Consider the following 22,797-nt stretch of genomic DNA (forward strand, 5'->3'; position numbering starts at 1 on the left):
CTGAAAAAAATTAATATTTCTAAAATAACATATTTCAAAACAATCTAAAACACTAAAAAGATAAAATAAAGTAAACTATATTGACACTCTTGAAGTTTCTTGAGATTGCATATAACTCCCTATTTTTTAACATTAAGAGCAACCTCAACACACCGTGAAATGTTTTCAATTAATCAAGGGTTGTTAGTGTAATGATTTTTAAATAACTAAAAAGAATTGGTGTACTATTAAAAAAAAAGAGCGATACTGAAAAAAAAAAACAAAATTTCAAGAAAATAAGAGAGAGGGATTGCCTCGTAAGCATAATAGATCTTAGATTAATTATTTTTAGTCACGTTTATCATAAATGTTGCAATGAGCGTAATGTCATTTTCAAAACAGGCCCTAAAAGTTTTTACATTTCCAATCTATTAAAATTTATGATAAGTTTAATTATTATAAAGTTCAATAAATTAATCATATATAACATTAACATAGGGAATCTTTACTGTCTGTATATACTACTAACATTTTATTTTGAATTATGTTTTACCACAAGGCTGCATACAAGTATCTTGAGACTTGAGAGCTGACAAAAAAAAAAAACAAGTATCTTGAGGTAAAAATATGAATGAAGAAGTTGTCATTGACAATTACTGCATATGCATGATGGTATGGGTTCTCACTACATGAATATTGGGGAATTAAATGTGCGAAGCCTCGGATTGATATTGCCTCTAGTGTGCTTAAAGTGCGAAAATATTAAATAATTTAAAATACTTAAATAAAGCATCCATTCAAATATTTTTATATTTTTAATATAATAAAATCATTTTCTAATAATAACTATCTACTTTTTATTTCTTATCATGTACTTGAGCACACAATAGAAACTTTTTTTTCAATCTTGTTCACTTATAGACTACACTATCTTTCATTTTGTTTTTCTCTTTCACTGTCTTTAAGGTAACTATTTACATTCATTTCACCACCATGGTTCAGAATTTGGTATATAAGTACATCAGTCAAGTGCCTTTAAAAAAAAAGTTTAACCGGGTGGCAAATGCTGGTCTGATATCCCACTCCATTGATTTGGAATGAGAGGTACTGAATAAGATGAAGCAGCAGCAGAGTCTCTCGGTGGAGACAGGGCTAGTAAATCATAGCCATCATGATTGTTGCACAACTGAATCATGTGGATCAAAGCATGCTCTAACGGGGTTGATTTCTGGAATGGTGGTCCAAGGATTAATCATCACCGTAGGAGAGGACGTTCGGTGAATTTAGTCTTGAGCAGTCTTATGAGAACTAGGCATTGCCTCTGCAGAGGGGAAGAAAGCAACTAAGTTGGAAGAGCTATTAAGATTTAGGAGTTGCATATGCATGAAACAGAAATAATAGAAGGCATTCAAAAGGCACATTCATCACATTAATAATAATGCCCTTTAAGCTAAAAGACCAATGTTTAACAAGTGATAAACATATGCTGTAATAAATATGTTGTAATTAACCTAAACATGTGCCTAAATCTCATTGTAATATGTTGACACATAAAGATCATAATTCTGACTTCTGAGAAGTGAGGACAGTTGTGACTTTGAAATCTAAAGCAAGGTAAACATGAATAATTAAATGAAAATGAAGAAAGAGATAGAAAAAAAGTAAACAATGAAACATTGACATTGCTAATCAACATGTAATGTTTAGAAACAATCACCCAGAATGTCTTCATCCGATTGCAACCTCTTGATCAATTATAATATATAATTTTTATATACATATATCATCAAGGTAGAAAGACCAGTGATAAATGAAGAATTTAGCATAAGTTGGGTGCAAAATAATAAGAATCTGACATTAAAATAGAATAAGCATATAAGTGTACAATAAATGGATAATTAACATGCTCAACAAACATATGAACCTTACTCGTGATCCGTACCTTGTTCTGTGCACTGTACAACATCTCCTTCACAACTATCAAGATTATGGGTCCAAACTTGAGCTAATACCTTGTTCCTTAACACTAATTCACATTGTGTCTCAAGTTCCGTTCTTTTTAGAGCTACTTCAGTATTAACATTCTGAAGCAACATCTTGTACTTTACACTTAACTTTTCAACCTCCTTTTCATAGTCAGATTGGAGCTGCAATATCTGTTTCACAAAGAAACAAAAAGTAAGCTGAAAGTAGAAGGGATCAGAATCCAAATATGATAGTAAGAAAAGGGTGGGGAAAGAAAGAAACGGATTGCTGCTCGTACCTTTTGCTCATGTATCTTGAAGGCTTCTTCTTTCTCCTTTTCAATTCTCTCCATTTCTATTGGTAGTAGATCTATGAAAGCTTCTTCATTCATGTTTTCTATTATCGACATTTCACCCAGTAGTGGGTCTGTGTAGGCAAGGTGGGACACTTCAGATGTCACAGAGTGAGCTTCAGAGTAATCACTGTTCATAAATCCAGGAATAGTAATGCCGTGAGGTGAATTTGTCGCATTTTCATTCATGGGCACACTAGTGAAGGGTTGCGGTATCACAGGTGAAACAAAGGAAGAGTTAAGGTCCTTTGGTGCTTCCAATATTACTTCAGCCTCATGAATATAGCGATGATCCTCACCACTATGACGAAAAATATCATCTAGAGGCATGACTGTACTAGCCGCATTGTTCTCCGGAAAAGATGGAATAGCAGACATTGCCATCTGGAAAATACAAGGAACAGGTGTGAACCCATATGATGAGAATAGTTTCAAAGCACTCCAAATAAACATCCCATGATCATATTATTTTATTTATTCTAATAAAATTATAAAAAAAAAGTTATATTATATTTATATTAGAATAAAAAAGAAAATATCTACTAAACTAGAAAATACAGTCAAATCTGAGAAACAATAGACTAAGGAAAACTAAAGATCAAAATAGGAATGATCCCTATAGGGAAGTGCACACTCCTCCCCTAGCCAAAGCCACCTCCACACTCTAAAGTCTAAAGCACTATTATAACACCACCACCACCCCCCGGGAACACACACTCATTCCAGCTCCTCCCCTATCTTATTTTCCTCAACATTACAGTTGTGAATATGCTTCTCCAGTTGTCTTCCCCTGTTACTGTATAGGTGAGTGTCTTCTGGTAGCTTTCTGTTAGAATCTTTGTTGTAACTAACTCTTAGTTAGACTTAGCTGTACTCTAACTATAATCTTTGCTTACCAAGCTGCTCAGTAACAGTATAAATATAGTTGTTTGTACTCAGTCCAATCATAATATAGATTTCAGTTCATCAAATCTCTCTCATCTTTCTCTCATATTTCCATAGATTTTACATCCCCCAATCTCCTCTTACAATATCATACTTTTGTATTAAAATATATTTTTACATTTTTGGTAGGACCATATGATCCTTATTACAATCCTACATTTTGCGATCTTGTGACCCCCTCCCATCCCCAAGTAGGATCTTGTAGTTGATCTAGAGTCTTGACAACATTGGATTATAGTTTAAAGGAAGTGTACAACTATGTTAATGCAGAGCTGCTAAGTGGTCGCTGTTAGAAGAAAAGGATCTCTCTAAACAATTTAAGTTAGGGATACATTCTCTTTCCTTTAACATGTGGAAGAACCTGATAGTAGTCGCTTTTGCATTACTAAATAATAACTAAAAAATCTATCACATTTACTCAAGTAAAGACCATTAGGTTAAACATGTAATTAAACTAAACCACAAACTCACCATAATCATCCAATAGGAATACAAGTATAAATGAAAGAAAAAATGGATAGCCTGGATTGTACTTAAAAATGTTTGGCTAGAAACTAGTATCGAATCTAAAAACTTGACCTCCCAAGTGATGTACATAATGACTTACAAATTTGTTGGCATGCTCACAAAGCAACCAGAAGTCGACCGGAGGTTGCTGCTTCGTGCAACAATGCATAGATTATCAATAAACACTAAAAAAAGCACCATAAGGCTTCTTTTACAAAAGCTACTAACCTGAGGCAATGGCCACAAATTTGAATCCGATGGTTGCATATATGGTAAGGTAGTCTCAGGAAACTTCAGAGCAGTTGACTCATCACATACAGGACTCATTACACTGTACCACCGTCTGACCTCAGGAACAGCAGTACTAGCAGAAGTTCCAGCATCTGCCTCAACACTGTCAAGCTGCGCAGAATGAGTAGACATATTCATACCATTGTCAATAGCAACCACTTTATTCACTAAAATTTGAGGATCTTCAAAAACATTGCCATCAGATTGTGTAATATCTGTACTTCTAATAGGGCTCTGTCTTTCCAAAGAACCAGTAACAGGGTTGACATCATTACTCCCGTGATCAACGGATGAATCTTCTGCAGTTATTAATGTTATAGCGTTCACTCTGTCATCTTCTGAGCCAGATTCCATGGAGATAGCATCTCCTTCCACAGGAAAACTACCAGGTGTATTTGGAGATAAACAAATTTCATGAGTACAACTCAGGTCTTGTGAAACCACTGTTGTGGGAGATTTCATTTGAAGATTGAGTTCATTTGTGACAGATTTCACAAGTTTTGAAACACAAGTACCCAGAAAATCCTTCTGCTTCTCCTCCTCTGCCAAATCATTCAGCTCAGGCATGTTGGAGTCTGAAGCACCACTTCTATTGCATTTCTCGACGCAAAGTCCATTTTGTACACAATTAGAAAAATCCTTCACATGCTTCCACAGTTCTGAGTAAACATCGGTGGCTTCCTCTTCCTTGCAATCGAAGTTCAAGTACAGTTTTGCTAGAGCAAGTGAATCTTTCATATCAATCTCATGTTCCAACAAACAAGCTGCTAGCCAACACTGAAGATACAGATTTCATCACACAACTATGATATAATGCTTAAAGACTAGTAATATTTGTTACATAAAAGTATAAAACAACTATTATCCAAAAAATGAGCAACTCACATAAACAAGAGTGTGCAAAAAATGAACAACCCATAACACGTTTTGCAACATATATGGTATGGAAGGTAATTCAAACTCCAATGTGATTTTTGACCAACCATACACTACGATAGGCCAGAAAAAGAGAAAATGCAACAGAAAATCTCAGCTTATTTTGAGATTGCTGGAATTTATTTTTTCTTCTAAGGAAGCTATGCCCCAGGTTTCAAGGTGGATGGTACCTCTTGGATACCATAGTGAAAAAAATTAGAGAGAAAATAAGGGCTTGGAAGTGTGTGAGGAGGACACCAAATTAGATACAAAGTAAAAGGGTTTTGGATGAAGCATTATGTCAATTGATCCCGACTTACACCACCATTTATACCAGATTATGTGTAGGAGGGATATTATCAGTATGTTTTGTCAATCAACCAGCCGTCAATAGAACACCAACAACGAACAACATTGGATCACTCAATCAATTATCTTAATTTAGCAATCAACACTTTCATAATTCACACAAATTTTCCGAACACTTTTCCAAATCCTTAACAGGAAAGAAGTATGGCTATAAAATGTGGAAACTAGACAAAAATTTCTCAAGAACTGACTGTTGCTAGCCATACCTTGTTTGAGGCAGACAAACATTATAACCAACTGGGGAGCTTAAACCAATCAATACAGACAAGCTAGCTAGAATTCAAATTATTGACAGAAGAATTATGTATATGTATATATATATATATCCTAGTAGCTCCTTTCTTTCTCAAAAGATGCACAATGATTCATCCATAATCTAAACAAACATGTGGCCAGCTACTTATGTTTTCGATTTAAAAAATTAGAGCAAAAACTAACCACAGATATTTCAAAAGCCTGTACAGTAGAAACTTCTTGGCAATTAACATTGTAATGTTTGAATATGTGCTCAAGAATCCTCATGGCGACAGCCTTGACTTTTTTCTGCACGTGAAATCAAACAATCATGCAAATCAATCTGTTTGTTCCAAAAATAGTCATCGCAGTCTTATATAATATTATTATAATTCAAGCATGAAAACATGTTGCCAATACAAAGATAATTTAATAAAATATAATCCAATGCTAGAGTGATACTAACGGTAACAGTTTCCAAGCAACTAATGGTACAGAATAATAATAATAATAATAATAATAAATTCTACTTTTGAATTCTTTGCTTTAAATAAAATCCTTTCTTTTATTAATAAAACTACACAAACGAAACAAATATGCATGCATGCTCCATAAGTGTGAAAACTTCTCAAGACAAATCCAATTGTAGTAATGTCAAATTATAAATGTTGGTACACAGTGTTGTTGGGCTGGTCATATACAAGCTGTACTACACTAGTACTTCACCAAGATTATTGATGTAAATGCTGTTGTATGAGGAATAACGTCTGTGTTTAGAATTGGACTATTTTAGAGAATTATTAATAATATCATCTTCTTCTCCTTCCATCTCTATGTTTTTCATTTCTTTCTCTCCCTCAATATTTTTCAACATAGTATCAGAACAATACCATATGACATGACTTGTACCGTATCTCCACTGTATAGATCCCCAAACCTGGGACCCTCCTGTTTTGTGTCCTTTATTTATCCTATCTTTTGTGTCCTTGTTCACCACCAAATAATTCTCCTCCCAGTGTCTCTTTTTTTTCACTCTATCACTATTCTTGTTTTCCTTGCTCGGCAATGATGATCTAATGAATTTGTTTGCAACATTAGTTGTTGCATTTGTTTCCTTTAAGTTCTTATCTATACTTGTTGTGTTTGTTTCTTTAGCGACATGATTAGAATTTCATATTCAGCCTATCTACAACATCTGATCGACCCTCACTAGAAAATTACTCCAACAACAAAGAAAGCAAATCTAGCCACCCTAAAGTATGGACTTCAGTACAAATAATTGTTTTTGAGAATTGGTGAATTTTGGAATAGATTTTCAGTTTCGAGAAAAATAAAAGTATGGAAGTTGTAAAATGGAGCCCAAGTTGAGTTTTAGTTGACATTTCATTGTGACTATATTTCACTTCAATGAAGATGATACTGGAGTTATAAGATGGTTGTGATAGCAGAGCAATGAAACATAATTTGTAGGTTTACCCAAAGAACTGTAAATTGGTTCATGAGAACCAATTCGTAATTCATTTACAAATTAGTTGGCTCCCATTTTGTTCCAATTCAAGAAAAAAGACAAACCTGTACTGTGTACCAAAAAGTATTGAAAACAAGATACCCATAGGTAGCGGTTCATCTTTTAGATGGCATTTATTAAGATATCCCACAACAGCTAGGAAAAAGGTTAAATTACTCCTTATAAGACTTGGGTTACTTTAGAGTTAAGTTAGACCTAATTCATTTCTAATATAGTATTAGAGTTGATCAAGCCTTGATTTTGAGCCGTCACAAATATCCAATCCTACAAACTTTATGCTCCAAATATTCAGTCCTAGGGATGAAGGTGGGTGTTAGGATGTCCCACATTGCTTAGGAAAATGGCTAGGTTTTGGGAATTTTGCCCAGTTCATAAATACATTTTAAAGGAGAATAAGACAAGACTGGTTTGGGGTGATTGAATGCATTATCATTGTTGAAAGTTTGAACCAGTAGTTACAAGGAAATGCACTTGCACCAACTTGGGGAGTCGTGACTTCCCCTTAAAGGTGCTTCAATGAAAGTTTTAACAAAAAAACACACATGTTTAAGCAAAAGTTACTGAAGCATGTATTGAGACCCTACCGAAAAACGTAGAATGTCGCAAAGACCTGATATATCTGGCTTTGGCAAATTTCGTATGTCAGGCGGGTTCTTTTTCTCTGAAAATTGCATGTTCGTTGCAATTTTTCCCGTAGTTTCATTGGTCAAGGGATGCCCTGTAGAATCAAGTACATTAGACAAACCATTTGAATTACCTAAGGGAATGAAAATGAATTAGCAGCAGCATGTATCTTTTCAAATCATTTCCACTACACCCCACCCCACCCCCAAAAAAAATTCTTATGCCATGAATAAAACTAATGCTTTCCAAGTAAATAGTTAGTTGAAGAAATAAATAGAAGACTATAAAAGTGGCAAGATAACAATCAGCAGTACCATTTGATTTATTTGCTCTATTGACAACACTTGTATTCTTCTTGCTCTTCAACCTTGTTTTCCAATATTTGGAATCAACAATATTCCTGGACACTTCCCTTCCTTTAGAATCAACAACATCATTGGACACCTTTCTCCTCTTGGGATCAACTTTATTCATGGTCCATTTGCTCCACTCAGGATCAGCATTATCCTTGGACACTTTTCTCCTCTTGGGATCAACATTATCCTTCGACGCTGTCCTCTTTTCTATAAAGGTGTATTTTTCACATTCAGATTCTCTTAGTCCGTAATCAAAATGTTTGACTGTGTTCCTGATCCTCTGAGATGAAACAGGCAAAAATTTCCATTTAGGATGCCTTCCTTCAAGATCACTCCAGGAAAAACCACATGGCTCACCGCCAGATTTCATTATTCTTTCTCCTGGCAATAAAACATCCCTCGCATATTCCCCTCCATTCTGCTGTATTCTTGATATGAATGACCATCCATGACAATCAGTATCATCAGCACCACAAACCAATTGGGATGATAATTCAGAGGTTGTATCACATAGAAGTGACATATCTACAGTGTCTGGAGTAGAAACAACACTGGCATGCAAATCATCAAGCTTATTGAACAAATAGGAGGCCCCCCATTTTAGCAGGGTGGGACAAATACTCTGGCTAAGCAATCGCACATTGCTGTCAAGAGCTATACCCTCTTTTGCAAGCATTAAAATTTTTTCTTCAACAGTGAAAAATGAGTACAATCTGAAAACAGTAATCTGTTTAAACTGTGAGCTGATAGACATCCTTTGTAAGCCTCTTAGGTCATTTTGTGGTTCCAAATCACTGTCAAACAATATAACAGTGTCCACTGAAGAAAGCTTAACACTAGAGAGACAGGCACGGTTTTCCATCAAGAAGACAAATTTTCCACTTTCTCCATCATTAAATGTGTCTAAAGCAGCTTGCTTTGATTTTGGGGTATAACCTCTATCATATCGTACATAGCAATCCTTACCAAATCTCTGACAGAGAACATCATCCAAAATATCTCCAATTGATCCAGAGCCACAAGTTGACTGCAGTTTTTTAAGTGAAAGAGAACTAGCTGAATCCTCAAGAAATCTTAAAATAAATCATGTTACAACCAATTAACAACCAAAATATGACAGTTTTTATGAGAACAGCAAAAAATTCTCATATTTCTAAATCCTTAACAGGCAACAAAAATAATAGCTAAAAATAGCCACGAAATTCGTATATACGAAGAGACATTATTTTCATATTCAGTAATAAGTCAACATGGAAACATTACTAACAAAGTACTTGTATTGCCAAAGTATGAGACACTGCTTCAAGTTGGTGTATTTCATGGAAATCTTATCAAGATATCATTTCAAAGATAAAGCAATAATCACAAAGTATCTGACAATCTACTTTATAGGAACTTTCTGAAATTTTAGTAACAAGAGATAAAAACTGGATGAGAAATTTTATATGCCAGCCCAGGCATTCCTATTTTCTTGGCAAACTTAAAAGAATGCTAGCGGGGTCTGATTCTATCAAAACTCCCAATATCATTCCTGACAAGTCGGGCTGCGCCAACAAGCATCAAATGGTAGACAGTAGACTCCAATCACAGTCTACAACTAAAAGAAGCGACAGTGACCAACTGAACTACATATTATATATCAAATTGTTGACAATTGAGTGTGCATTTATTTTAAATTTAAATTTCAAACTAGGGTTGTAGAAGATTTAGGTAGTAAAGATCAAGATCAAGATCAGATTATTCATATCTGATTTGACTTGATTCCCCTATTGGAAACTCCTTGACAAGCTAACCAACTGGAAAAGGCAAACATATGGAGAAGGTCGAGCAGTTCAAGCCTCAAATGGAGAAAACATGGAGCAGAAGGGAAACTCTGGGTCACTCTCTTTCACTAAGGAACAATTGGAGCACTTGTATAGGTTCTCTTCAACTAAAATGTCAGTTAATCCATCTTTTTCTCTAGCCCAAAAAGGTATTTCTTTTTCTGCTAGTCTTCATTATACCAAACAAAATTCTAAAGCTCCATGGATAATTGATTCTAAAGCATGACAAACTGTTCAAAATTGTTCTTCACATAAAGTCTTTGTGTAAATCATAAGATCAGAATAGCAGATGGTACCTTTTCTACATAGCTTCCAGTGTTGATTCCAAGGACTAATTAGACCTAATATTGAATCCTCTATAAGCAAGTTGGGCATGTTCAACATCTATGCTTGAGGGGGGTGTCTATAGTTGTATTTGCTTTTATTTTTAATTTAAATTTTAAATAAATATTCTAGAAGATTTAGGTAGTTAAGATGAAGACCAGATTATTCAGGTCTAATTTGATTTTATTCTTCCTTATTTTCTCCCTATCTTATCCTTATATTTATTTTGTAAAAAGGGTGAATGTCTGTATCTGTGGATAAGTTATATAACATCAGCAAATACTAACCCTAATAATTGAGAGTGGCAACTCTATAATACATAATGTGATGTCTGTGTCTAAAACAATTAAAAAGAATCATGATGATCTGTCATAAGTGTATCTGCTATAGGAATGTGCATGAAAGAATAGAGAACTTGGAGCTTTGAATTTTCTTTCATGTTAACATAATAATAATTCACCCAGAAAGAAAGACAATTAAAATTGTGAAAAAGAATTGACAATTCCATTTTTTATTTTATTTTTTGGAATAGCAAAACTACCGGAGTCACCAAAATCAAAATTCCGAAATTTAGTCACATAATAAGCTCTTTAGTGTATCAAATTTAATTCATACCCTATGGCAATGATGACACAAAAGGAAAATGAATAAAGAAAATTGCTAGCAGGGCAATTCTCACTCAATTAAATTACACAATAATTTTATGGGATATTTATCATGCAAGATAATTCCTCTTCCAATCAACCCTAGTTTTATCCCCAACAAGGTTTAGATGCAGTTGTAAGCAAGTCACTCACCCAGGGAGAGGACTAAAGTTCATACCCTAGAAAAGGCAATTGTTAGAAGGGCATCCTAGTCGCAACAATACCCAAGGTATTAATCTCACAGCAATACAAGTGGAACTGTACATATTCCAGCCAAAGACCAAAAATACTTCTCTTTCACTCTAGATGCTATGTAAGGGAGAGAAATTTGACCTTATTCCCTACTTTTGGTGAAAAGACAGGTTGCTAACTGATCTATTGCACTTCCAGCATCAAGCCACAACAACAACAATAAAAAACGTTCATATATAAAATAAAAAAATAAAAAATAGGTACTTTATATGTTAAAATCTATAGAATAAGTATATGATAATAATAACTTGACAAGTTAACTAAATTAAAACAACAAAAAACATGTAATTTTTACACAATGCAATAGCAAGCAATATCTATATTATCAAATCACTCCACAATTTTGCACTATAAACAAAATATTATCAGGTAGGTACAGAATTACATTAATGAGGAAACATGGTACAATATCTTAATCAGCACTTAACAGCTCTCTCAATATAACAAGTGAATAAACTCGCAAAAATACAAGAAATACAACAAATTAAAAAAAAAAAACAAGGGATTTCAATAGATGACTACCTGAAATAATATTAACACCCTTAACCCACGACTTCTTGCTTCCAAAAGGATTTTTTCAAGGAGTTGCAGTTTTCCACTTGCTTGTATACCAATATTTAAACGCTCTTCATCAGGTAGACCTTTAGTAACAAAACTTTGCAGTTCCGGGTTCAGGAGATAAGGGTGGTCACAGCACTGTAAAAATCAACCACATATCATCATGCTGTCTTATTGACATTGCACTTAGTAGTACTACTATAGATTTAATAAAAATTGAAGTAGTATGATGAAAGAAATGTTGAACTAAAAATTGACTACCAAAATGCATGATAAATGAGATTTCAGCTTATTTGAAACTCTGTTTCTTATCATGTTTACCTTCCTTATTGAGATAATAAGGTCATGGAGGGCATCAACTGAGTCGGACTTTTGGCCTGAGCATAACAACATTAAGTTTGAAAGCAGCATTGAACAATACTGCTCAAGCTGCAAATGGGAAAGGCAGGCTGGAACCCAATACTCTACAAACCTAGTGGAGCCAGATTTGCATTTGAATACAACATATTTTTCCAATTGACTCTTCAAATTGGAAATGGTAGAAGAAGCAGAGAAATAAGTTTCCACTTGAGCAATACTTGATCCATGCTGTCCGGACTTGAGTAATGAAAGCAGTTTGATATAATCAGCTTGATCTTCCTGAAAATCATCATATAAAAGTCAATACAATGGAAAATATCAAAATACCAATATTGAACACAAGTAGTTTACCTTGATTTGTCCACTAACAAGAAGGAGTCTCATTTCAGCTTTTAGAATCTTGATATCGTCCAAGTGTCCTGAAAGTCTGGATTGCTGGCATTCATCAATTATTATTGCTTCCCATGTAATGCATCTTAGTTCATGCAAGTCCTGCATATCATATTAAAACATAATGAGCAGAAAAAAGAAAATTAATAATTCTACTTTGAAACTTATTGTAGAATATATTAAAGCTGAAATTGTTTCTGAAGTCACTTATCATATGAAGCTGTTAGATATAAGAATATACCTTAACAATAATATGAGAAGATGATAACAGTATTTGAAATAATATTCCACCATGTTCATTAAAAAACTCTAATGCCCTGATGCTACTCCGTGCATCTCTGTCTCCCTTGTAAACTACAAGATTGGCAGATGGTGCCAAACGTAAGAACTCTGTTTCCCATACAGAGAGGGCAGCAGAAGTTGAGATGATGAGAAAAGGCCTCCTCACATTACAATTCAAAGATAATATAAACAAAATCACCTTCATAACCCGCTCCTGCAAAGGTAGTTTAACAATAGCTCAGGCATTCTGATATGCATAAGCAGAATAATTGACATTTATTGCAACCTCCATACTTCTTAGGCATTTCACATTTTGAAAATGAAAGCAATATTTTCCTTATAGCATGTCTTCACATTGATATTGCAATTTGCTGATACTTCTTTTACTATAAATATGCACGAAAACAAATAATAGCTACAATATTTGGTTGATTAGTGAACATGAATCTCTCTTCCTCACCCCCGCCCCTCGCGTTGTGCATGTCAATGACATTTGTGTGCACAGATCATAAAGAATACTCCATCTGTCTCTATTTATCAGACATAGTTTTGAAAAAAAATTATCCCTTTTTACAAGACTTCATTTCAATTGTCTAGTGCATTAATTATTTTTTTACTAAAATACTCTGAATTGCCTCTTTCTCTGTCCTATGGAGATTGGAGAAGAAGAATAAGTTCCCAATAAAGTTAAGGATAAATTTGGAAAATATAATAATTATAGAAATTTAATGCTAATAACTAAATTAACCAACTTTCTTAATAAGCATAAATTAGTCAACTATATATTATAAATTATATTAGGGACGTAGGGAGTATCTTCAAACCCAAGAAAGCATACAACATTTTATGCAAACTACAGACCACATGTCCTTATAAGATTCTTCAGCAGAGGTTTGTTTATCATGTTTCCATTATCATGGTCATACACAAAAAAGTTTTCACCATTTCCTATACAAATCTTCGAAAATAGGAACAAAGAGAAAACAAGTAGCATTTATGCAATTATTTTGTGAAAAAATAGAACATACTGTCAAATCAAACAGACCCTAGAGATTGACTCAGGTAGCTTTTTTGGATTCATGTTATTTAAATGAAGTACTTTAAACACCACAAATTTTATTTAATAGCAGAATATCTAAAGAAGAGAGAAATTACATATTTTATACAGAAAACAAGGATGAATACTGAATAGCCAAGAAATGAAGTAATTATATAACAACAAAGATAGAGTATATGGAGAAAAAAATGACCTGGTCAATTTGATCATCTACAATAAGAGCACTCTGACCTTTGTGCCAACACATGCGAAGCTTGTTCACATAAGTCAAATGCTGGTTATAAAATCCTGGCGAATCTCCAGTTGGCAACACTGATAATTCAGAAAAGGAAGCTTTTCTCTCCTGCAAATTAACTGCTCATTAGAGAAACATACTTTAGGTATATATCCAGGACGTGTTTCATAAAGGCTGTGAAGAGCCATTTTTAGCCCAACAACAATTGAGATTTTGCTTTTGAGTATCAGAAGTATCATCTCATTCATGAGTTTAACTCTTTTTTACAATATAACACATTGTCATCCCTACCATTCGACCATGAGCATGGTTGTCATGCAAAAGAACCCTCATATTTCTTTTGATCCCATGGTAACCAATCAATTTTTTTAATATTTACCCTAGTAACCTCAGTTAAACAAAGCAAAAGAAATTTGCACATTGTAAAAATTACTCCAAACTGATGCTGTTTCCACACTTCACAGGTCACAAAACTATGTGATCCATTCTACCTACAAGTGCATTTATGGAGAATTAAAAAGCATTCAGTTGAATGCATACAGAAAAACCAGTTCAGCTTAAAATTAAGTGAGGAAGTAAAAGACATTATGCTTTCCACACCATCATTTGTTTTCTTTGCCTTTTTTGGAGTGTATGAAAATCACAGTTAGTTCATTAGTTACATCATAGATAGCACCCCAGAATGGTCTATAAGGAAACTTCATATTAAAAACTTAAAAATTAAAACTCGTAATAAATGGCATTGTATCATACAATAAAAGTAAATTTTTATATATAGTTAAACAAAAAGAAGCACCTCATTAGCTTCAAAATGATTTTTTGACAGTCTCTCTGCTCTCTTGCGACGACTTTCGTAATCATCTATGACTTTCCTGCCTTCAGGTGACGTCAAAAATGAAGCATCATCTAACTCCCAAGTAGCATTATCATAACCAAGACCCCTCCATTTGACAAGCCACTCATAACGGCAATTTGAACCATTGTCACCATGCCCATCAAAATGTTGATCATTTTGTTTTGAAAATACAATTTCCCTTTTTAGCAGCAAACGGTGGGGTATACTCCAATCTCTTTTCCACCTGGTGGTAACCTGGTAATTTGGCATCAAAAGAAGAAATTATTTTCATGGATACTTCCTAAGAAAGTACAGACTAACAAACCAAAAAAACATTACGTGTCCTAAGCCTATGAAGGGTAACTAAACCTGCAGTTTCCTCTTAAACTTGGCCAAGAGCTTAGGAGCCTCGAGAAGCAATTTTGATTCTGGAATCCAGCGGTTGTGAGCATGAGCAAGACCATGATACGTGACAAAGTACTCCCTTTGCATCACTAGTAACAGCTATTTATTATCAAAAACTACCTCATCTATTATCTAATATACATTCCATGAACAAGAAATGTAGATGAAACATATAGGAGTAAACTCCCATTTTAGTCCTTGAAATTGTAAGCGTCAGTTACATTAGTCCTTGACTTTGCAAAACATCATTAAGTTTAGTCTTTTATATTGAAATTGAAAATGGAAAAGGATTAAGCGTATGTTTGGATTCCCGGTGGGAGTGTTTCAAAAGTATGTTTGGGAGTCAAATCAATTTGGGGTCATGTACGGTTACCCCCAATAGTATGTTTGAGAGTAAAATTTTGCCTAAAACTCAGTTTTGGAGAAGCAAGACTTGATATAATTTTGCAAACTCAGTTTACAAACTTTAATCCAAACATGCACTAAAATATATTACTTCTTGTAAAGCAAAGGGCTAGAGTGAGGATTCTTTTAAGTTAATGACTAAATTGACCACCACTTGCAATCTCATAGACTAAGATGGGAGGTTTACTCATTAGCAAAATTGGGGGGGCGGGGGGGGGGGGGGGGGGGGGAGATTTTATAGACCATACCTTTATTTTTTGAAACCACTTCTCTAGAATCCAAAATGGATTTCACTCCTTTAGAAACGGAATGCACACCAAGCTCCATCTTTTTCTTAGTGCACCAGATACAATGCCAAAACCCCAAAGGAATGTAATTGAGAGGAGGATCCACACAAGAGGGATGGTACCTCCTTTGACATCCTTTTCCAGAGCAAGATCTAAAATATAGTTTCACATTAATAAACAAAAGCAACAAACAACAACAAAAAAATGTCTCAATTACTAATGCCTGAGTCCATTTTAAACAAATAAAGAAACACAAAAACATTTTCCATTACTTGCTATAAAGAAAAAGGAATTAATTTTGGAAATGCTTGCTATGGTGCTGATATCTTTTTAGGTTTAATATATTCTCAGAAAAATTGGTCAATTCATCCCTATATTTTAAACCTATAGGTTTAGTCCTCAATTTTTTAAATACACAAAAATTAATCCCTCAAAGTAATTAGGTGCCTAACACATGGCCATGTGGCATCCACAAGTCAACAATGTGGCAATGTATCACATGGATGACACATGACAACTACATGGCTACCATGTGGCAGGTGTTGCATGTGTTATCTTTAGAAAATTTTCAAATTTTGATTTTTGTCCCCATAAAGTTCAAAGTCGCTCTGGTTTAACCTTATACTATTTATTTAGAAATATGAAAGAAGAAAATAGTAATTGAGAGACAGGGTAAGATTCATCTGGGTTTGGTGAGACAATAAGGTATCCTCCTAAACATAAAAAAAGAAAAAGAAAAAAAAAACAGAATTAGAGGCTCAAATTTGCATCAGCTTTGTCCAGTCTCTTTGCATAATAGTAACAGAACTCCTCTTAAATCACAATGACCAGAAAACCAAAGAGAAGCCAAAAACTACAGCCATATCTCATAACAAATGTAAGTGAGAAAAGACATCCTTGAAACTATGAGCATTTCTCTCCAATCAAATTCACCTTAAAACCACAAAACCATCCGAGGACACAAACTTTAACATCGTACTTTTTTCCAAAACCTTCAAACTGTATTATAATTCATAAGAAACTACTCCTTCGTAAAAAAATATCCAGTGCCAAAATGTCATAAATTTGAAGTTGAAATAAACCTCACAAAAGCTTCCAGTTACTATAAACTGGAAGTAACTTATCCCCATAGAAAAGTGGGGCAGGTATGGGAAAAAATCAACATAGAGTTGCATTTTTGGTCATACTGGATTTGTTTAACTGTCCTTCACTTAAATTGTTCTATGATTAATTTCTTGAATAACAGCCCTCCTCTTCCTACTATCAAATAATATTATATCCAAGTATAGTAGATGAAGGTCGTTAGTTGATTTTAGCAAGTGCTTAATTTTGACCAAAAGTGTCTAATACATAGTCAAGACCAAAATATAACAGAAATATCAAAAGGCAGAGATTCAATATTATCACCATGAGTATATAAGATAGCATTTCATATTATGACAAATATACTATAAATATCAAATAAAATCATTAATATAAGCACATTGCACAATTATAAATATCCACATGCAGTTCAGAGCATGCAGAACCACATTGGCAGCATGTAAAGAAAGGAAACAGAGAATACAAAATGACTTTATCTAATAAATAATCAATAAAATTCGATAGTGTAATTAAATTAAGACAAAAGCAACTTGTGAGAAGGAACAATTTAGTACAACATGACATTGATAAAATTTGTGCACTCGCATGTTTACCTGAAGTCTCTGGAGTTGACCAATTTGGGCCATTATAACCATAAGTTGCTTGCAAGAATTAAAGTGAAGCAGAAGTTACAGAGGAAAAAGCATGAAAATGAGGTTCTACGTAGCAAAACATTTATGAATGCAGAAGAGAGGAGAGGACCATAAATAAAGATATAAGACGGTGAAAAAGGCCTAATCCTACAGACAGAGATGAAATCCAGAAACTCACAAAAGTACTCCACCTCGCACGCAATTGGAACACACAACTTCCTCTCCACCTTTTTTATCTTTCACATGAGAATGAGAATTTTCTTGTGCGTTGTCTTTACATTCTTTAGTCAATCCCTCAATGCACCGAGAATGGGCATACCTAGCAAGAGTCTCGGCATTCATGTCACAGACAACAGTATCTATCACGATATGAAGATGCTTGATCCCAGACTACCTGAAACTTTAAAGGAGAAGAAACGGTAAAGTCTACTGTAAAGGGTATATATTATAAGTATAACTTTCAGAAAAATAATAATCCAAAACTCAAACCACGTTCTTCTAACTTCATTTCTTCACACATCAGGAGTTATAAGGTTGGTTAAATGGTAAAAAGAGAACGGCGGGAGGAAACGGTGGTGAATTCGATTCTTCCCCCTAACAAAATACTTAGAACAATCACCACCACGAGACCTTATAGGAAAACATATTCTTAATTTTGGTAAGATCATGAAGAAGAAAAAAGTTGGAAGTTCACAATAGTTTACCGAACAAGTTTTCTTACACACGAGCACGATAACTAAACTAAACAGAACAATCACCGAAACCAAAAACCCTACCATGTCTTTAAACAACAATCATTACAGTAATCACAAGCAACTTTTGGTATATACTACGAGTATGTTCAGCTACCTCTTAGTAAACCAAAAAAAAAAAACTGCAAAATAAATAAATTAAATACAATTATACCGCAAAATGTGACAAAAATAAATAAAATGTATGTAGTACACTACGAGTTTGTTCAGATAGCTGCTGGTATGGTAAACAATGATTTATCAACATTAATTAACGAAACGGAAAAACCCTGTGTGTTTAGAGTTATTAAAAGAAAAAAAGAAAAAAAAAACATTGAGAATGAAAATAGTATGCTGCAGAGGGATAACAGTGCAGGCACATGAAAATAGAAGAAGAAGAAGAAGAAGAAGTATTATGGCCGTTGGCCATGGCGTCATATCATTTTTCTCTCACCTTGAAACCACACTCGGCCCCACTAGCTTCCACTTTCGCAAAACACGATGAAAAAGTTTCATCTAAGGTACTGCCATGTTCAAGCTGGAATGTAAAGACTAAAGAGACACCAAAAATTGACATTCTTTTTACTATTGCAACATTTTTTAGGACTAAGATTGTTGTCTAATAAATCTTGAAACAGTAAAGTGTTAATTTTTGTACATTGTTTAGTACTGTTAATTATTAATGTAAGAAAAAAATACTACTAGTAATTAACTACTATGAGAGTTTGTTACTTGTTATAACGAGAAAGATTAATAACAAACTTTTTAACATTTTTTAAATCAGGTTATATTAGGTGTAAAATGTTTATATTTTTTAATGAATTATTTTATTGTAGACTCACCCTACCGTGAGAGAGTGTAATAGGTCTCTCACCATGAGAAAGTATTTTATAATCATTAGATTACCTCATTTGATAATCAATGGTTGTAATTTTTTCTTCTTTTATTTCATTTTTTCTTTTCTTCTCCTCCTTTTTCTCGTACTACTCTTTTCCCCTTTAGTTCCCTCTTTCTCTCTTCTTTCCCGTTCTTCCTCTCTTTGTATTAGCGACAACGGTTGTGCAGAGCAATACAAAGAAAGATGATAACATCCTATGCGGAGTAAACAAGAAAGAACTCAAGAAGGTCTTTCCCTGTTTAGCTTGTGGTGTTTTACCACAAGATCTCAACCAGAGAAAAAGCATGGAAGATGTTAGAGTACAAGTGTAAGATGATGTCCCACATCGTAGTGGAATGAAAAAGTTGAACACCATATAAGTGAAAATAAGACACTCATAAACTAAAGCCTTAAGGGTTTAGGTTAAAATGTGGTGTCAAACTCACTTATGTGGTGTGCTTGTACCACTGATCTACCAAATTTGTAATTTGGCCATGTTTTCTATGTTGAGATCTGTGATGGGTTGGTGGGTCATGGTGGTGTTGCCGCCATGGTGGCCATTTATGGTTGTAGGATAGCGAGAAAAAAAAAAGAAGGAAAAATAACAAAAGAATAAGGGAGGAGAGAGGGGTTGCCAAAAGTTTAGGGTGTGGTTCTCAGAGACAAGAAGAATGCAAGAGGAAAGGTGAAAAAAATGAAATGTCATCACCAAAGGTAATTCTTGGCAATGGGGATGAAGAAGCCAAAGGGGTAAATTGGGAAAGTTAAGAAGAATATAAAAAAAAAAAATCATACCCAAATCTCAATCACAAAAGTCATGGAAACCCATACCACACATCACATCTAATCACACAAGATTGCAACAAAGCTTTGAACAAAATTAACATAAGATGTGCCAAACCTAACAAATCAAAAGTTTTTTTTTTTACAATATTGAGTTTAGAGCAAGAACTCCACAATTCTCAACCTAATTTATTACTTTAAGATCATCTCATTGTAAGAAAAACATTTTAATATCATCAAATGATTAAGATTAGGTTGGAAAAAAATCAATTAGCATATCTTATAGTGATGAGAGTCATGATTTACCTCTAGTCCTTGATATTGTTATGAGTAGACCAAATCACAAACCATATAACTCAATCTCAAAACCATAACCTGTTCTTATCACAAACGAAACAACATCAAAGTCAATCACAAACAAAATAGTTCAACAATTTGTTTGGGGAAAAAGTAAAACCTAGATCAAGAGTTCCTCTCAACGCGTCTTGACTACACAACATATGCAATAGCTAAAGAAAGTTATGTCACTTTTCCGCATCCATTACGCGTGTATTTATTAGAGTGCATGGATCCAAACGCTCATTATGACGTGTGATAACTAGTTGCACTATTTCCAAGAACTTAATGGAGTGGTCAAAAAGTTTCACAATGGACAACTAAGCTAAGCAATTGTGTTCTATAAAAACGTAATAACTAAGAAAAAGAAAAAGAATGTAAGCAATTTTTTAAGACAGTTTAGACAAGTAAATTTTCAAGCAAGAGTATATATTTTTTTACATTAATTGTAATTTAAAATGGATATTAATGTAAATTAGATTATATAGTAATATAAAATAAATCAGATATTAATATGAAAAATTTCATATTTAAAAAATCAACAAACCTTAAAATTAGATAATAAATCTTAAAAATAATAGATAAAAATATCATAAATAAAGTCATTGTAACGCTCATCAAAGGAGTAGTTCCCCACCACAAAACTACTTTACCATATTGTGAATTTAATGATTTCAACAAAAGAAAATGTTTAAAGTAATGGAATGGCTTTCGTCATAAGCACACGAACCGTGTATACTGTATTGTGTCGAATTCCACTAAGCTAAGCAATTGTGTTCTATAAAAACGTAATAACTAAGAAAAAGAAAAAGAATGTAAGCAATTTTTTAAGATAGTTTAGACAAGTAAATTTTCAAGCAAGAGTATATATTTTTTACATTAATTGTAATTTAAAATGGATATTAATGTAAATTAGATTATATAGTAATATAAAATAAATCAGATATTAATATAAAAAATTTCATATTTAAAAAATCAACAAACCTTAAAATTAGATAATACATCTTAAAAATAATAGATAAAAATATCAGAAATAAAGTCATTGTAACGCTCATCAAAGGAGTAGTTCCCCACCACAAAACTACTTTACCATATTGTGAATTTAATGATTTCAACAAAAGAAAATATTTAAAGTAATGGAATGGCTTTCGTCATAAGCACACGAACCGTGTATACTGTATTGTGTCGAATTCCATTTTTTTATTTTTGAAAAAAAGGTCAGTCATTCATTGTTATTTTTGGTGTTATTCGTGCAAAGGTCATTCGCAATAAATAACAATCTCTTCAATAAATTCCCTACCACAAATCGTCTTTTAAATTCATATTTAAAAAAATACCAAACATTAATAAAATTAATTAATAAGACTTTAACAGTTTGAAACATCAAACAAAAAATAAATAAACATATACCCTTTGATTGTAGAAATAGCTTATGCAATAAGCATTTATCCAATAAGTAAAGCTTATATTACAAATTAACATGCCTCTAATGGAAGGAACAATCCATGAATCTTGTTCCTTTTCTTTCAAATAACCGTCTAGGCATGAAAGCAAGTGGCATTTCTGCTTCCCAACCTTACTTATTTCTCCTTGGACTTTTCGAACCAAAAGGTTTCCTCTTGAAAAAAGGATGGCAAAATGATGTCATGGGTTTGTTTTGCAAACTTATTCTCAAAAGGGGTCCTTTTTGAAACATTTTCTTTAAAGGGTCTGTTATTTAGGGTTCTGTAAGGGTTTCACCATTCCTGTTGGCGAAACACCTTATGTTGTCATTCCCATCAGCTATATAGCACTGTGCATGTCAGTCAAAACATTCACGTACCATGTGTGTTTTGCCATCACCATTGGCGAAACACACTTCACTCATCCCGTACCATCATCCCGTGACACCATGGCCATGCATGCACATCCAGCATGGGTTTCACCAATGGAGTTCGATTTAGATGGGATTGAAACATTTCTTCAAAATGAATTTACATCATCAAGGGTATTATTGTTAATTTTTTTAAAACAATGGAGATGAACTTAAGAAAAACGGGGTGAGAATAAGAAATTAAATCTCATAGATAAGATAATATCAATTCATAATAGAATAATCAGAAATAGAAAACTAGTATGACATCACATCAAAGTTACAGTTATGACATTCATGCTTAATCTTAACAATTCAAAAGGTTGAAGGAAATAAATTACCCAACTGTTGAACGACGTTATGTACAAAGGGAGTGAAGGTGTGTTGTTTACCTCAATTCCCTTGAAAGAGTGAGGGGATGCTTAGGTGAAAGAGTGAGCCAATATATAGTGTCTGTAACGTGCCAAGTAAAATAATTGAGAGGGTGGGAACAAAATTTAAATTATCTTCATCACTCCCACCTTCAAAGAATATTAATGGCTACACTGCACCTTCTGAAA

At 33.6% G+C, this 22,797-nt stretch overlaps 1 protein-coding gene across 7 annotated transcripts; it reads right to left on the reverse strand.

Annotated features, from left to right (window-relative positions):
* Positions 1-808: 808 nt before the first annotated feature.
* LOC114407087 (chromodomain-helicase-DNA-binding protein 8-like) lies at positions 809-20,422 on the reverse strand. Of its 7 annotated transcripts, none has more exons than XM_028370058.1 (17): positions 20,356-20,422; positions 17,837-18,052; positions 15,884-16,074; positions 15,195-15,319; positions 14,787-15,080; positions 13,949-14,098; positions 12,658-12,912; positions 12,378-12,518; positions 11,988-12,305; positions 11,631-11,804; positions 8,024-9,092; positions 7,670-7,803; positions 5,762-5,866; positions 3,977-4,816; positions 2,243-2,680; positions 1,922-2,135; positions 809-1,300 (listed from the first exon to the last, which is right to left on the reverse strand). In XM_028370058.1, the coding sequence occupies exons 2-17, from the start codon at positions 17,998-18,000 to the stop codon at positions 1,263-1,265; spliced, it is 4,650 nt and encodes a 1,549-aa protein (XP_028225859.1). In that variant the 5' UTR covers positions 18,001-18,052; positions 20,356-20,422; the 3' UTR covers positions 809-1,262. The 7 variants fall into 7 exon arrangements, with proteins under 7 accessions (XP_028225859.1, XP_028225855.1, XP_028225856.1 ...); XM_028370054.1 differs by having other exon boundaries at positions 17,837-18,058; positions 20,356-20,419; XM_028370055.1 differs by lacking the exon at positions 20,356-20,422 and adding an exon at positions 18,844-18,941 and having other exon boundaries at positions 17,837-18,058.
* Positions 20,423-22,797: the final 2,375 nt, after the last annotated feature.

Source organism: Glycine soja, chromosome 3 (assembly GCF_004193775.1).
Source record: "Glycine soja cultivar W05 chromosome 3, ASM419377v2, whole genome shotgun sequence".
In the NCBI taxonomy this organism is placed as follows: Eukaryota; Viridiplantae; Streptophyta; class Magnoliopsida; order Fabales; family Fabaceae; genus Glycine; species Glycine soja.

Bases quoted from the DNA above. Each gene is read 5' to 3' on its own strand.
- LOC114407087 (XM_028370058.1), bottom strand. From the start codon at position 18,000: ATGAATGCCGAGACTCTTGCTAGGTATGCCCATTCTCGGTGCATTGAG. The intron at 12,306-12,377 runs GTAAACTACTTG...GATGATTTTCAG, and splicing joins TTGTTAGTGGACAAATCAAG to GAAGATCAAGCTGATTATAT. The intron at 2,681-3,976 runs GTTAGTAGCTTT...TGTATTTTCCAG, and splicing joins ATTTGTGGCCATTGCCTCAG to ATGGCAATGTCTGCTATTCC.